Genomic DNA, 12724 nt, shown 5'->3' on the forward strand with positions numbered 1-12724 from the left:
ATGTACTCCACTGAATGTCAATCCCACTACAACCCATTGACTGCATAATCTAGATTACCTGTTCTTTCTCCTGACTTTGTATTTAAAAAGGCCAAATGAAACTGGTCCTAGTAATTTCCTGAGTTCCCTAATTCAGTAATAAAAATGGGAGAATCACAATACGGAGGCGAACCCTACATTTATAAGCCCAATTTCTGCTAGGGATAAATGTGATTTCCATGCCCATGCCTCAACTTATTGTAGCAGAGAGATTTCCTCCCATGTTGTTCTCAGCAGGGTTCATGGAGTACCTGAGCCCTAAATCTCCTGGTGACAGGAGATGCTAGGAGACCAAACCACTTTGCCTAGCAATTCTAATTAGTGGTGCCTCCCCCAAGGAGAACAAGTTGTCAAGTGTATAACATTTCCTATTTCCCTTCTAGGTACCCAAACAGCCACCGTGGCAGGAGAGAATAAAGACATCTTTAGCTGCTTGGTTGCTGGCTGCCAGACTGAGCTGCCCACCTGTGACACCATCCCTGAGAAACAGAGCCTGGTGCTGGTGTGTCGGCAGGTGCTGCCTCAACTTCTCCAAGGGAAGTTCCCTTCCCCAGTGCAGGAGCAGATAGATGCCCTCCTCGTTCAGTGTGGGGAGGGTGCCCGCCCAGACCCTGAAGTCCTTGGGGCTGCCAGCCAGCTAAAGGACATCTTGAGACTCCTGAGAACCTGTGACCCCAGGTTTGCCTACCGCTACCCAGACTGCAAGTATAATGATAAGTTCTGAGGGGCTGGAGACTGGCTGGCTGCTGGGGACAACATCCTTGGCTCTCCAGTCCCCAGTTGGGTTGTTGCAAGGTTGAAAGAAGCAGCTCCATTTTAGACATTAGGAGAAATGCACATTCATTTCCGAAGGACTGAGAAACATTCCAATGATCAGAGGGCAGTTGTGCAACACGGTGTGGTTGCTCCCTCTGGCTGGGATGTCATTGAAGAGCCCAGGGGTGGACACTCACTTAACCTCTGAGTCTCATTTCCTCTGTTCTCTACCAGACTCTCAAGTTAGTGAATAAGACAGAGATATGAAGGGCCAGGGACATATGCTTCCCACCCACAGCCCAGGTGGTTATAAACTGTGTTCCAAAAGTGTGCACAGGTAGGGCGAATGAGACAGAGCCATGGAGGTTAAGGGGTTGGCATGAAGGGAAGGCCATGGGAAGCTGAGGCCCCTGGCCAGTAGCACATTAGACTCGGACAAAAGGACTCCTTCCTGCTTCTTGTGCCCCTGTACTAGCCCTTCTGCCACACTCCTCACAAAGCTCCAGGGTAAGAAGTCTTCAGGCCAAGAGCACACATGGACAGGACCATGCTCTGGGTGCCTAGGGCCCCATACGTGTGTGAGTAAAGCACCTCAGGTGTGGTAACGAGCCAGGAACAAGAAGTGGGGCAAGGCTGGGGGTTAATGTGTTCATCCAGGTCCACTGAGAAATACATGACAAGACAGGATGAAATGGACAAGGATTGTATTAAGAAAGATGCCTGTGTGGAAGAAAAGAAGAAGGGAGCCAGAGAAGGCTGAGAGACCTAGCAGGCTGGGCTGCAAGTCTGAGGCTGAGGGAGGGAGAGAAGGTCAGGTGGGAGTATCCTAAACTGCACTCTGCACAATGGAAGGAAACTTCAGCAAGGCTGTCAGAGTGTCCTCGAGCCACAGCCAGCCATCAGATGAGTCCCAAGTCTCCCAAGAATGGGCACCCTTGTACTCCTGCTGCAGGGAACATCTAGTGGGAAGTGTGGCCTTGGCCCAGCTGCAAAGACAGATTTCAAAGCTCAGCGAGGGACACTTAGCCGGTTCCTCATCCTGGAGCAGGAGGTCTCATTGCAGCCATTGCCAGGACCAGGCCAGCTCTCTCCACACAGTGGCCTCCAATGCAGGACTCTAAGGAGTACAAGAATTTTCATTCAAATGTGGCCTTACAGGTCATTATAAAAAATTATTTTCAAGGTCAGCCAACAGAACATATTTTATCTAACAGGTTGTTAGTTTGCTTTATACCTTTAAAATATTGAGCCACATCATATGTGGGCCTTCATGTACATTCTTGCCCCGGTCCCTCAAACATTAGTGGGGGCTCTTCGGACCTTTGCCTAACCTCTCTGCCAACCCTCTACCCCCAGGGATCTCTCAGTTGGCTTCTCTTTTCTAACTCTGAATCACCACCATTAGGTCACAATGCCTGGCTTAACAGGCTTTACACAACAAATGGGGAAACTGAGGCCCAGGGAGGAAGAGTAACTTGCTGGGATAGTTCCAGAACTGTTGCTACCAATCTACATTCCTGTTGCCTCCTGCTTCAGCCTCTGACTCTCACGCTGGTCTATCCAATCCTGGTACCTTCACTCACGTTTAAAGCTGGGCCAAAAATGTCTTATTTTATGGTGCACTAGGTTGCCTGTGGGATTTGCATTTTGACTGCTCCAGGCACTATCCATGGGGCAGCCATGACAGTGAGGATGACAGGCACAAGCTTCTGGAAGAGTCTCAGGCAGTTGCCTTCTGGCCTGGTCTGGACGGTGAGGATTGACCACCCTTCCCAACACCTTCTTGTCAGCCTAGTGAAACGGATCTTAGACATCTGACCTTCAGAACTCTGAGAGGATAAATGCCTATTATTTCTAGCCACACACTTTGTAGTAATTTGTTATAGCAGCACAAGATGCCACATGTACCCCAAACTCCATCTTAGTGTCCGCTTCCAAAGAACCCAACCTGCAGTACTCCTTAACTCCAGTCTGTTGGATTCAAAAGCCATATCCAACATGAAGGAATATGTTAGCATCTATACCCAAGTCTGAGGCTTGTATGGTTCTGTTCCTCCACTTACTAAGTACTGTGAATCATTTAAGACCTTTCTGAGGTTCTACTTTGAACACAAGCTTTTCCTGACAGTGCAAGCTCCAGCGAGCCCTTTCTGAATTCCATCTCTGTACCCTGAAACATAGGTCTGTGCCCCGTTTGAAGCTAATCCCAAGGGGTATTACAGAGAGATCTGTCCTACCTTCCCATCATGCTAGGGGATCTTTGAGAATGGTGGCAGCATAGGGCTTCTGTGTTCCCATAGCAACCCGAACAGAACTGGGCACAGAGCAGGTGCTTGGAAAATGTTCTTGCTGAGGATGACTGCATTCTTTAGCCCTTTTTGCTTGCTGTTTTTCAGACACCATGTGCTGTAAAACTGAATGTCTGTGTCTTCCCAAAATTCATATATTGAAATCCTAACCCTTAAGGCGAAGGTATTAGGAGGAGAGGCTTTCGAGAGGTGATTAGGTCATGAGGGTGGAGCCCTCAAAATGGGATTAGTGCCCTCAAAAAAGAGGTCCCAGAGAGCTCCTTGGCCCTTTTTTCCATTTGAGGACACATTGAGAAGGTACAGGTGATGAACCAGGAAGTGGGCCCTTACCAGACTGAATCTGCCAGTGCTTTGGTCTTGGACTTCCCAGACTCCAGAACTGTTAGAAATAAATGTATGTTGCTTATAAACCACTCAGCTAGCTGTATTTTGTTCTAGTAGTCCCAATGGGTTAAGACACCATGCTGGTCATATACACAACACAGCTACTTCCTTGAGAACAGCTTTCCCCTCAACAACCAGAAGACAGGTGAATCAACACTCAAGAGACTTCAACCAGAACAAAATCATCATGACATATTATCAGTCATCTGGAATCTGATTGGACGTATTATTATTCTGAGTTTTGACAGTGACTTCCTTCTGGCCCACAAGGACTGATTAATAATTTGTGGGGCCCGGTGCAAAATGAACATGTGGGGCCTCCTGTTATTAAGAACTGCAAGACTGGGACAGCAGAGCACAAAACTGAGCACAGGCCCTCTGGGGCTGCATAGGTTGCATGCCCACAAAGCTGGCCCTGGGTGCTTGAGAATACTAATTCTCCTTAACCTCTGCATAGAGCGTTCTTGGGGTTTACTGGTGTCTAACTTAAATTCTATAATCAAGAAGAGTAGGTGATATATAAAATATTTAACAACCACCATGGCAAAGGAACTGACCTATGAGAACAGACCTCACTAACTGCAGCTACTAGGTGGGCATAACAACAGCCCTGTGGGAAAACTCTTAACTTTTCAAATGAGGAAGTTGGTTCAAATGATTTGCTCAAAGTGACAATTTTTAGTTTTCTTGCTTTCCAGGTCCTTCCCTATAGCATCTGACTTCTACCTCTAAGTAATTCAATGAGCCTGAACATTTCCTCTAGAGTTAAGATAAATACTTTGTTGGATTTGTGGGATTTTTTTGGGAAAGATCTAGAGCCCTGGAATCAGACAGACCTGGTTTCAAGTCATGACTCTACTGGCTACTGTTTAACCTTGGGCAAGTTGTTTAACCTGTCTGAACCTCACTTTCCTCATCCATAAAATGGGGAGAAAAAGCTTCACCCTCTCAGGGTTATTGTCCTGTTTAAATAATACAGTGTCTTTCAAGAGCCTGACACATATGGACATTCTGTATTTGAAGGCAAATGTAGGGAAAGAGCAAAGGGTCTCCTGGCAGAAAGGGCTCCTCACACAGCCAAGGTTGAATGATGCAGCTTCTTGGGAGGGACCCTGATCCCTGCCCCAAACCAGCACTCCATCCCAGAGGAACCACCAGGATTCCATAGGCTGTTAGACAATCTGACGTGGACCATTTTCTTCCCTCCCACTATCCAGACTCTGGGCTGACAATGAATGGCAGTTGGGCAGCCTCTACACTTGCCTTCCCAGCTTGTCCCTCCACCCTTGATCAAGAAAATAGATCAGAAAAAAAATATTACTGTCAGAGAGTTTATTGCCTATGTTTTCTTCTAGTTTTATGGTTTTGGTCTTACATTTAAGTCTTTAATCCATTTTGAATTTTTTCTTGTATATGGTGTAAGAAAGTGGTCTAGTTTCTTTTTTTTTGCATGTATCTGTCCGTTTCCCAACACCATTTATTGAATAGACTGTCTTTGCTCCACTGTATCTTCTTGCTTCCTTAGTCATAGATTAGTTGAACAAATAGATATGGATTTACTTCTGGGCTCTGTATTCTGTTCCATTGATCTATGTGTCTGTTTTTATGGCAATACCATGCTGTTTTGATTACTATGGCCTTGTAGTATGATTTGATGTCAGGTAGCATGATACCTCTAACTTTGTTCTGCTTTCTCAAGATTGCTCTGGTTATTTGGCGTCTTTTGTGGATCCATATAAATTTTAAGATTATTTGTTCTAGTTCTCTGAAAAATGCCATTGGTATTTTGATACAGATTGTATTGAACCTATAGATTGCTTTGGGTAGTATGGACATTTTAACGATGTTAATTCTTTCTATCCATGAGCTCAGTAAACGCTTCCATTTATTTGTATCTATTTCAGTTTCTTTCTTCAGTGTTTTCTGACTACAGGTCTTTTACCTCCTTAGTTAAATTTATTCGTAGGTATTTTTTTTTATGCAATTGTAAATGGGAAAATTCCTGCTCTTTAAATATATCTGCATTTTTTCATAATAAAAGAAATACACCTGGATGATTTCTATTTTCTTCTAGATCCACGTTAATATTATAAATATTTCTATAACAAACATATAATTAATTTTATTATTAAAATATTTTTACAAGTTCCCAAAGAATCTTTGTTCAAGTACGGAAAAGTAGAAAAGATTTTTAAAACAACCCAAAGCCCCATTATCTAAATGTAGCCACAGTTAATGCCTGATCATGGCACTGTACACCAGAAGCTAAACAATAATGAATGCCAACTATAATTTTATATATATAATGTGATGGCTCGGTGCAAGGTCGGAGGGATAGTGGATGGGGGAAGGAGGGTTCACAGTGTGAGGGATATAAATGATGAACGTCTAAGTATTACCTTGTCTTGTACACCTGAAACTAATAAATTAAAAAATAAATAAATAAAAGTAAATGTAGCCACAGTTAATATTTTGGTATCTTTACTTCCGGTCATATTTCCATATAAAACTGTTATTTAAAAAAAAACACCTATGAGCCAAGAATAACATATCCAGCAAAGATATCCTTTAGATATGAAGGACGAATAATGACCTCTCCAGACATACAGAAGCTGAGAAAATTTTCTAATACACCACCTGCACTACAAGAAATGCTAAAGGAGGCTATTCGATCACCATCAACAGAGACAAATGGTGGCAACCAAAAGATAAAAAGGGGGAGAGTAAACGCCTGAACCACAATATGGCAATGGAGAAAGTAAGCGTGATGAAGAAAATGGAATACTCTAAATATCAAACTTTCTTTTACATAAACTTAAAGGTAACCACTCAAAGAAAATCCAGAACTGAAATATATACTTTAATAAAAGAAGAAACAGAGGGAAACATCATAGAATACCACCACACAGAAATAATAGACAACAACAAAAAGGCAAAAAAAGCAATGGAGACACAGACTTACCAGAAAACTAAAGACAGAATGACAGGAAATCCTCACATATCAAAATCACCCTAAATGAAAATGGACTGAAGTCACCAATAAAAAGGTACAGAGTAGCAGATTGGATCAAAAAACTAAACCCAGGATGACGTCATAGGAATGGCGGCAGCATGGCGCTCTTTTGGAATTCTCCTCGGGATTTTCTGACAATCAGGACATATAGCCCATGGAGGAGTTCTTTGCTCATCACACAGAACAGCGGGCAGACTCGTGGAGGAATTACCTAAAGGTGAGCGCTGACTGCGAGCAGGGGAGGAGGCAGGACAGCAAAGTGGAAGCGCACCCTCCCCCACCGCTGAGCCCAGGCCTACGGCTACCACGGCAAGGCTCCCAGGACGGAGCGGAGACGCGCGGAGGGTTAGCTCTGGGGTGCGCTAGTTGGGGGAGCCGGGGAGGAGAGAGGGGCAAGAATTGGAAACGCGCCGCAACCCTCACCACAGAGCCCAGGCATGGCGCCGTCCACAGTGGGTCCCAGGGCCAAGCGGAGAAGACAGAAGCCAGGAGTACAGCTGAGAGGCTCGTGGAAGGTTTGCTTAGGGGAGCGCCAATTGGGTGAGCGAGGGAGGAGCGAGGGGGGCGGGACCAAATGCACCGCGCTCTCCCCACCCCACACAGTAGAGCCGCCGCCCTGCAGCGTGCCCACAGCAGCAGTGGCAGGCAGCACCCGGGGCTCTAGAGTCCCACGGGAGCCCAGGGTGCAGCGGAGAGAGCAGGGTCCAGGAGGTGGGCTCTTTCCCTGCATCCCACAACTGATCACTCCCCTGGGGCGGGCAGCTCATGAGCTCTAGGGCAGACAAAGAACTCAGACGCCACACCTGGGCCCCTCACGCTGCTTTTCGAATCCTACCCCCACCCTTCCAGAGACTTAAACTGACCCCTGAACTGAGGAGTAGTGTCAGATTACAGAGGGGCGTCTGTGCTCAGGCGCTGGGAAGATTGGCAGCCATCTCTGAACTTCGGAATAGGCTGGGAGGAGGAAATTTTCGCTGGAGGAGCAGAGAGGAGACTCCCACACCCCCAACCACCACCTTTTCGGGCCTGCGGGAGGAGTGTGACACAGCTGGCCTGGGAGAGAGAAGACCCCTCCATCCCCAGCCCCGACCCTTTCTGGCTGTGGCCTGGGGCGGGGCAAGGGCAAATGCGGAAGCACTCCCAAGCTCAGCAGTAAGCGGCAGACGCAGCTCCCGGCTTTCAGCAGCTTAGAAATCTCCCGCCCGCCCCCTCCCACACACCCACGGAAGGAGGGCCCTAAGACTCAGGAGTACTGGGCACAGGGCTGGTGGAGCTACTCTCAGCGTGCATTTGAGCAGGAAAGGGAAGAAACTGCACGGTCTCAATGAAAACTGTCATCCAGACCCCTCAGCCCCTCGCATTGAAATCTATACTCCCAAATTCACTCTGGGCAACAGGTGACCAGCGCTGCCTGCGCAATAGGCAGGGAACTCTTTGGCACAGCGGAGGACAACCTGGAGATTACTTGGTGGGCTTAAGCCAAAACGGGTGCTGCTTCCTGTTTTGCTTTGCTTGGTTTTTTTTTTTGTTTTTTTTTTTGCTTGTTTTGATTTGCTTTGTTCTGTCTTTATTTCTTTGATATCTTTGCCTATGTTGAGTGGGGATTGTCGGTTGTATTTTACATGTGAATGTACTTGATTTGTTTTCTTTGTTGTTGTTGTTGTTCTCGTTGTACTTGGTAATTTGATTTGTGCTGAAACTTCCCTAACAGGGCCCAGCTTAAGAGGCACAAGATTCAACATATTCAGAAGCCAACTCTAGACCAAACCAGAGTACTACCGGGTTTGACCTACAAGTCACACACCCAGAGGGAATTCTCTGAAGGCACAAGAGCTCATAGAGGCCAAACCTCATTTAAGTGGCCAACCCTCACCCAGCAGAACACCCTGCGGTGGGCAGAGACAAGACTCACAACTCGACAGCCTAAGAGTTAAACCCACCTACTCACAAGCAAAAAACAATTAAAGTTCTTCTTGAACAGGACAATATACTAAACACACGAACCACCTGTGGAGCACATGCAGAGGAGAAGAACGAAGAGGTCCTAGTCAAATATAAAGGACACATACTACATAAGATAACCCAGCAAGAACTAAGAGCTCTAGGGGATCTTCCTAACACATCAAAGCAAACACAGAGAGTCAGTCAGAATGGGGAGACAAAGAAACATGTCCCAAATAAAAGAACAGAAGAAACCTCCACAACTGGAACCAAATGAAGCAGAGGTAACCAACCTGTCAGAGACACAGTTCAGAACACTGGTGATAAGAATGTTTAAGGAGCTTAGAGAAGACATAAAGAAGGATATAGAAATCATAAAGAACAACCAGTTAGAACTAAAAAAGGATGTAGAAATCTTAACGAACAACCAGCTAGAACTAAAGAAGACAATTACCGAAATTAAGAACTCACTTGAAGGAATGACCAGCAGGTTAGATGAAGCAGAAGATCGAATCAGCGACTTAGAAGACAAGTTAGCAGAGATCACACAAACTGAACAACAGAAAGAAAAAAGAATAAAAAACCATGAAGATGGGTTAAGAGACCTCTGGGATAATATCAAGCGCAACAACATGCACATCATAAGAATACCAGAAGGCGAAGAGAGGAAGCAAGGGATTGAGATCATATTTGAGGTAATAATGTCTGAAAACTTCCCTAACCTGATGAAGGACACCAACATACAAGCCCAGGAAGTGCAGAGAGTTCCAACTAGGATAAACACAAACAGGCCCATACCAAGACACATTATAGTTAAAATGGCAAAGCTTAAAGACAAAGAGAGAATCTTAAAAGTAGCAAGAGAAACACAGAGAGTTACATACAAGGGAACTCCCATAAGACTATCAAATGACTTTTCTACAGAAACATTGAAGGCCAGGAGGGAGTGGCAGGAGATACTCAAAGTGATGGAACACAAAGGCCTACAACCTAGATTGCTTTATCCAGCAAGGCTATCATTTAAAGTTGATGGAGAGATAAAGAGCTTCCCAGAAAAGAACAAACTGAAAGAATTTATTACAACCAAGCCAGCATTGCAAGAAATACTAAAAGGACTTCTATAAATAGAAGAAAGATGAAAACAATTTACTACAAATTTTAAAATGGCAATAACTATGTACCTATCAATAATCACTTTAAATGTAAACGGATTAAATGCTCCAATCAAGAGACATAGGGTGGCTGAGTGGATAAGGAAGCAGACCCTTGTATATGCTGTATACAAGAGACTCATTTCAGATCAAAAGACACACACAGGCTGAAAGTGAAGGGTTGGAGTAAGATATTTCATGCAAATGGAAGCGAGAAAAAAGCTGGAGTTGCAATACTTATAACTGACAAAATAAACTTTAAAATGAAGAACATATTAAAAGACAAAGATGGGCACTATATAATAATAAAGGGATCAATCCGACAAGAGGACATAACCGTAGTAAACGTCTATGCAGCAAACATAGGAGCACCTAAATGTATAAAACAGGTTCTGATGGACATGAAGACAGATATTAACAGCAACACTCTGTTCAATAAGTGGTGTTGGGAAACCTGGACAAACACATGCAAGAAAATGAAACTGGACCACCTCCTTACACCATATACAAAAAGAAATTCAAAATGGCTTAAAGACTTAAATGTAAGATCTGAAACCATAAAATATCTGGAAGAAAATATAGGAAGAAACCTCATGGACATTACCCGGAGTAAGATTTTTACTGATATATCCCCTCCCGTGAGGGAAGTAAGAGAAAAAATAAACATGTGGGATTACATGAAACTAAAAAGTTTTTTCACAGCAAAGGAAACCATCAATAAAACAAAAACGGATCCTACTGAATGGGAAAAGATATTTGCCAATGATATATCTGACAAGGGATTAATATCACAAATCTATAAAAAACTTACTCAACTCAACTCCAAAAAAACAAACAACCCAATTAAAAATGGGCAGAGGACTTGAGGAGACATTTTTCTAAAAAGGACGTACAGAAGGCAAGAAGATATATGAAGAAATGCTCAACCTCACTAATCATCAGAGAAATGCAAATAAAAACCACAATGAGATACCACCTCACCCCAGTTAAAATGGCTATCATCAATAAATCAACAAACAACAAATACTGGAGCGGATGTGGAGAAAAGGGAACGCTAGTGCACTGTTGGTGGGATTGCATATTAGTACAGCCACTATGGAAAACAGTATGGAGGTATCTCAGGAATCTGAAAATGGAACTACCCTATGATACAGTAATTCCACTCCTAGGCATCTACCCAGAGAAATCCAAAACTCCAATTCAAAAATCAGTATGCACTCCTATGTTTATTGCAGCACTTTACATAATAGCCAAGATATGGAAACAACCGAAATGCCCATCCGTAGATGACTGGATTAAGAAGCTGTGGTACATTTATACAATGGAGTATTACGCAGCCATAAAGAAGAAAGAAATCTTATCATTTACAACAACATAGATGGATCTAGAGAACATTATGTTAATTGAAATAAGTCAGAAAGAGAAGCGTAAGTACCATATGATCTCACTTATATGCGGAATCTAAAGAAAAGAATAAGTGAATGAACTAATCAGAAACAATTTTGGGGACAAAAGGAAAAAACTGTGAGTTGTTAGATGGGAGGAGGGGGGATAAGGGGAAAGGAGATAGGATTAGGAAGCAGCTGGTAACCACAAGATGGCCTCAGGGTTTTTGAAAATTAATGTGGGGAACATATTCAATAATGTTGTAAAGATTCTGTTGGGTATCCGATGGACATGTGTCCTATTTGGGACACCACCTCAGAGATACTGTGGATGCCTGATCATGGCACTGTACACCAGAAGCTAAACAATAATGAATGCCAACTATAATTTATATATATAATGTGATGGCTTGGTGCGAGGTCGGAGGGATAGTGGATGGGGGGAGGGATGTTCACAGTGTGAGGTTTATAAATGATGAACATCTAAGTATTACTTTGTCATGTACACCTGAAACTAATAAATTTAAAAAAAAAAAACTAAACCCAACCATATGCTGTCTCCAAGAGACACATCTCAGCTACAAGGCCAAGCATAGACTCAAAGGGAAAGGATGGAAATTGACACTGCAGCAAAATGGTACCCAGAGAAAATCATGTGTAGCCATAATGATATCAGATGAAGCAGACTTCAGGGTGAAAAAAATAACAAGAGACAAAGATGGACATTTCATAATGGTAAAGGGGACTACACAACAAGAAGTCATAAAAGTCATCAATATTTATGCCCCCAATCAGGGAGCACCGAAATATACCAAGCAATTACTAACAGAATTAAAGGGAGAAATGGACCAAAACACAATTATACTCTGGGACCTATATATGAATTGACAGCTATGGGTAGATCATCCAAACAGAAAATAAATAACGAAATAGCAGCCATAAATGACACATTAGATGAAATGGACAATAATTTACATATATAGAGCACTTCATCCTAAAACATCAGACTATACGTTCTTTTCTAGTGTACATGGAACATTCTCAAGGATAGACCATATATTGGGACATACAATCAGCCTCAGCAAATTTAAGAAAATTGAAATCATATAAAGCATATTCTCTGATCACAAGACTTTGAAATTGGATATCAACTGCAAAAAGAATGCAAGAAAAAAACACAAAAACATGGAGATTAAACAACATACTTTTAAAGAGTGACCGAGTTAAAGAAGAAATTAGAGGAGAGATCAAAAGATACACAGAAACAAATGACAATGAAAATACATCCTACCAATATTTTGAGGATGCAGTAAAAGCATTTTAAGAGGGAAATTTATATCATTACAGGCCTATCTCAAGAAACAAGAAAAATCCCAAATAAATAACCTCATGTTACACCTTAAAGAACTAGAAAAAGAAGAACAAGTGAAACCCAATGTCAGCAGAGAAAGCAAATAACAAAAATCAGAGCAGAACTAAATGAAATAGAGAACAAAAAGACAATAGAAAAAATTAATGTGACAACAGCTGGTTCTTTGTAAAGATTAACAAAATTGACAAACCCTTGGCTAGACTCACTAAGATAAAAAGAGAGAAGACACTAATTAACAAAATCAGAAATGAAAAAGGGGAAGTTATCACGGACACCACAGAAATACAAAGGATCATGCAAGAATACTATGAAGGACCATATGACACCAAATTAAATAGCCTAGAAGAAATGGAGAAGTTCTTAGAAACATATAG

At 42.9% G+C, this 12724-nt stretch overlaps 1 protein-coding gene across 1 annotated transcript in view; it reads left to right on the top strand.

The window, feature by feature from the left end:
• The window catches only part of DIPK2B (divergent protein kinase domain 2B), an 82786-nt gene extending 77244 nt beyond the window's left edge, over positions 1-5542 (top strand). Inside the window, exon 5 of the mRNA XM_081042306.1 lies at positions 423-5542. Coding sequence (XP_080898432.1) covers positions 423-763 — 341 coding nt within the window. The 3' untranslated portion in view covers positions 764-5542. The remainder of the gene's footprint in view (positions 1-422) is intronic.
• Positions 5543-12724: the final 7182 nt, after the last annotated feature.

This window comes from Rhinolophus hipposideros, assembly GCF_964194185.1.
Source record: "Rhinolophus hipposideros genome assembly, chromosome: X".
In the NCBI taxonomy this organism is placed as follows: Eukaryota; Metazoa; Chordata; class Mammalia; order Chiroptera; family Rhinolophidae; genus Rhinolophus; species Rhinolophus hipposideros.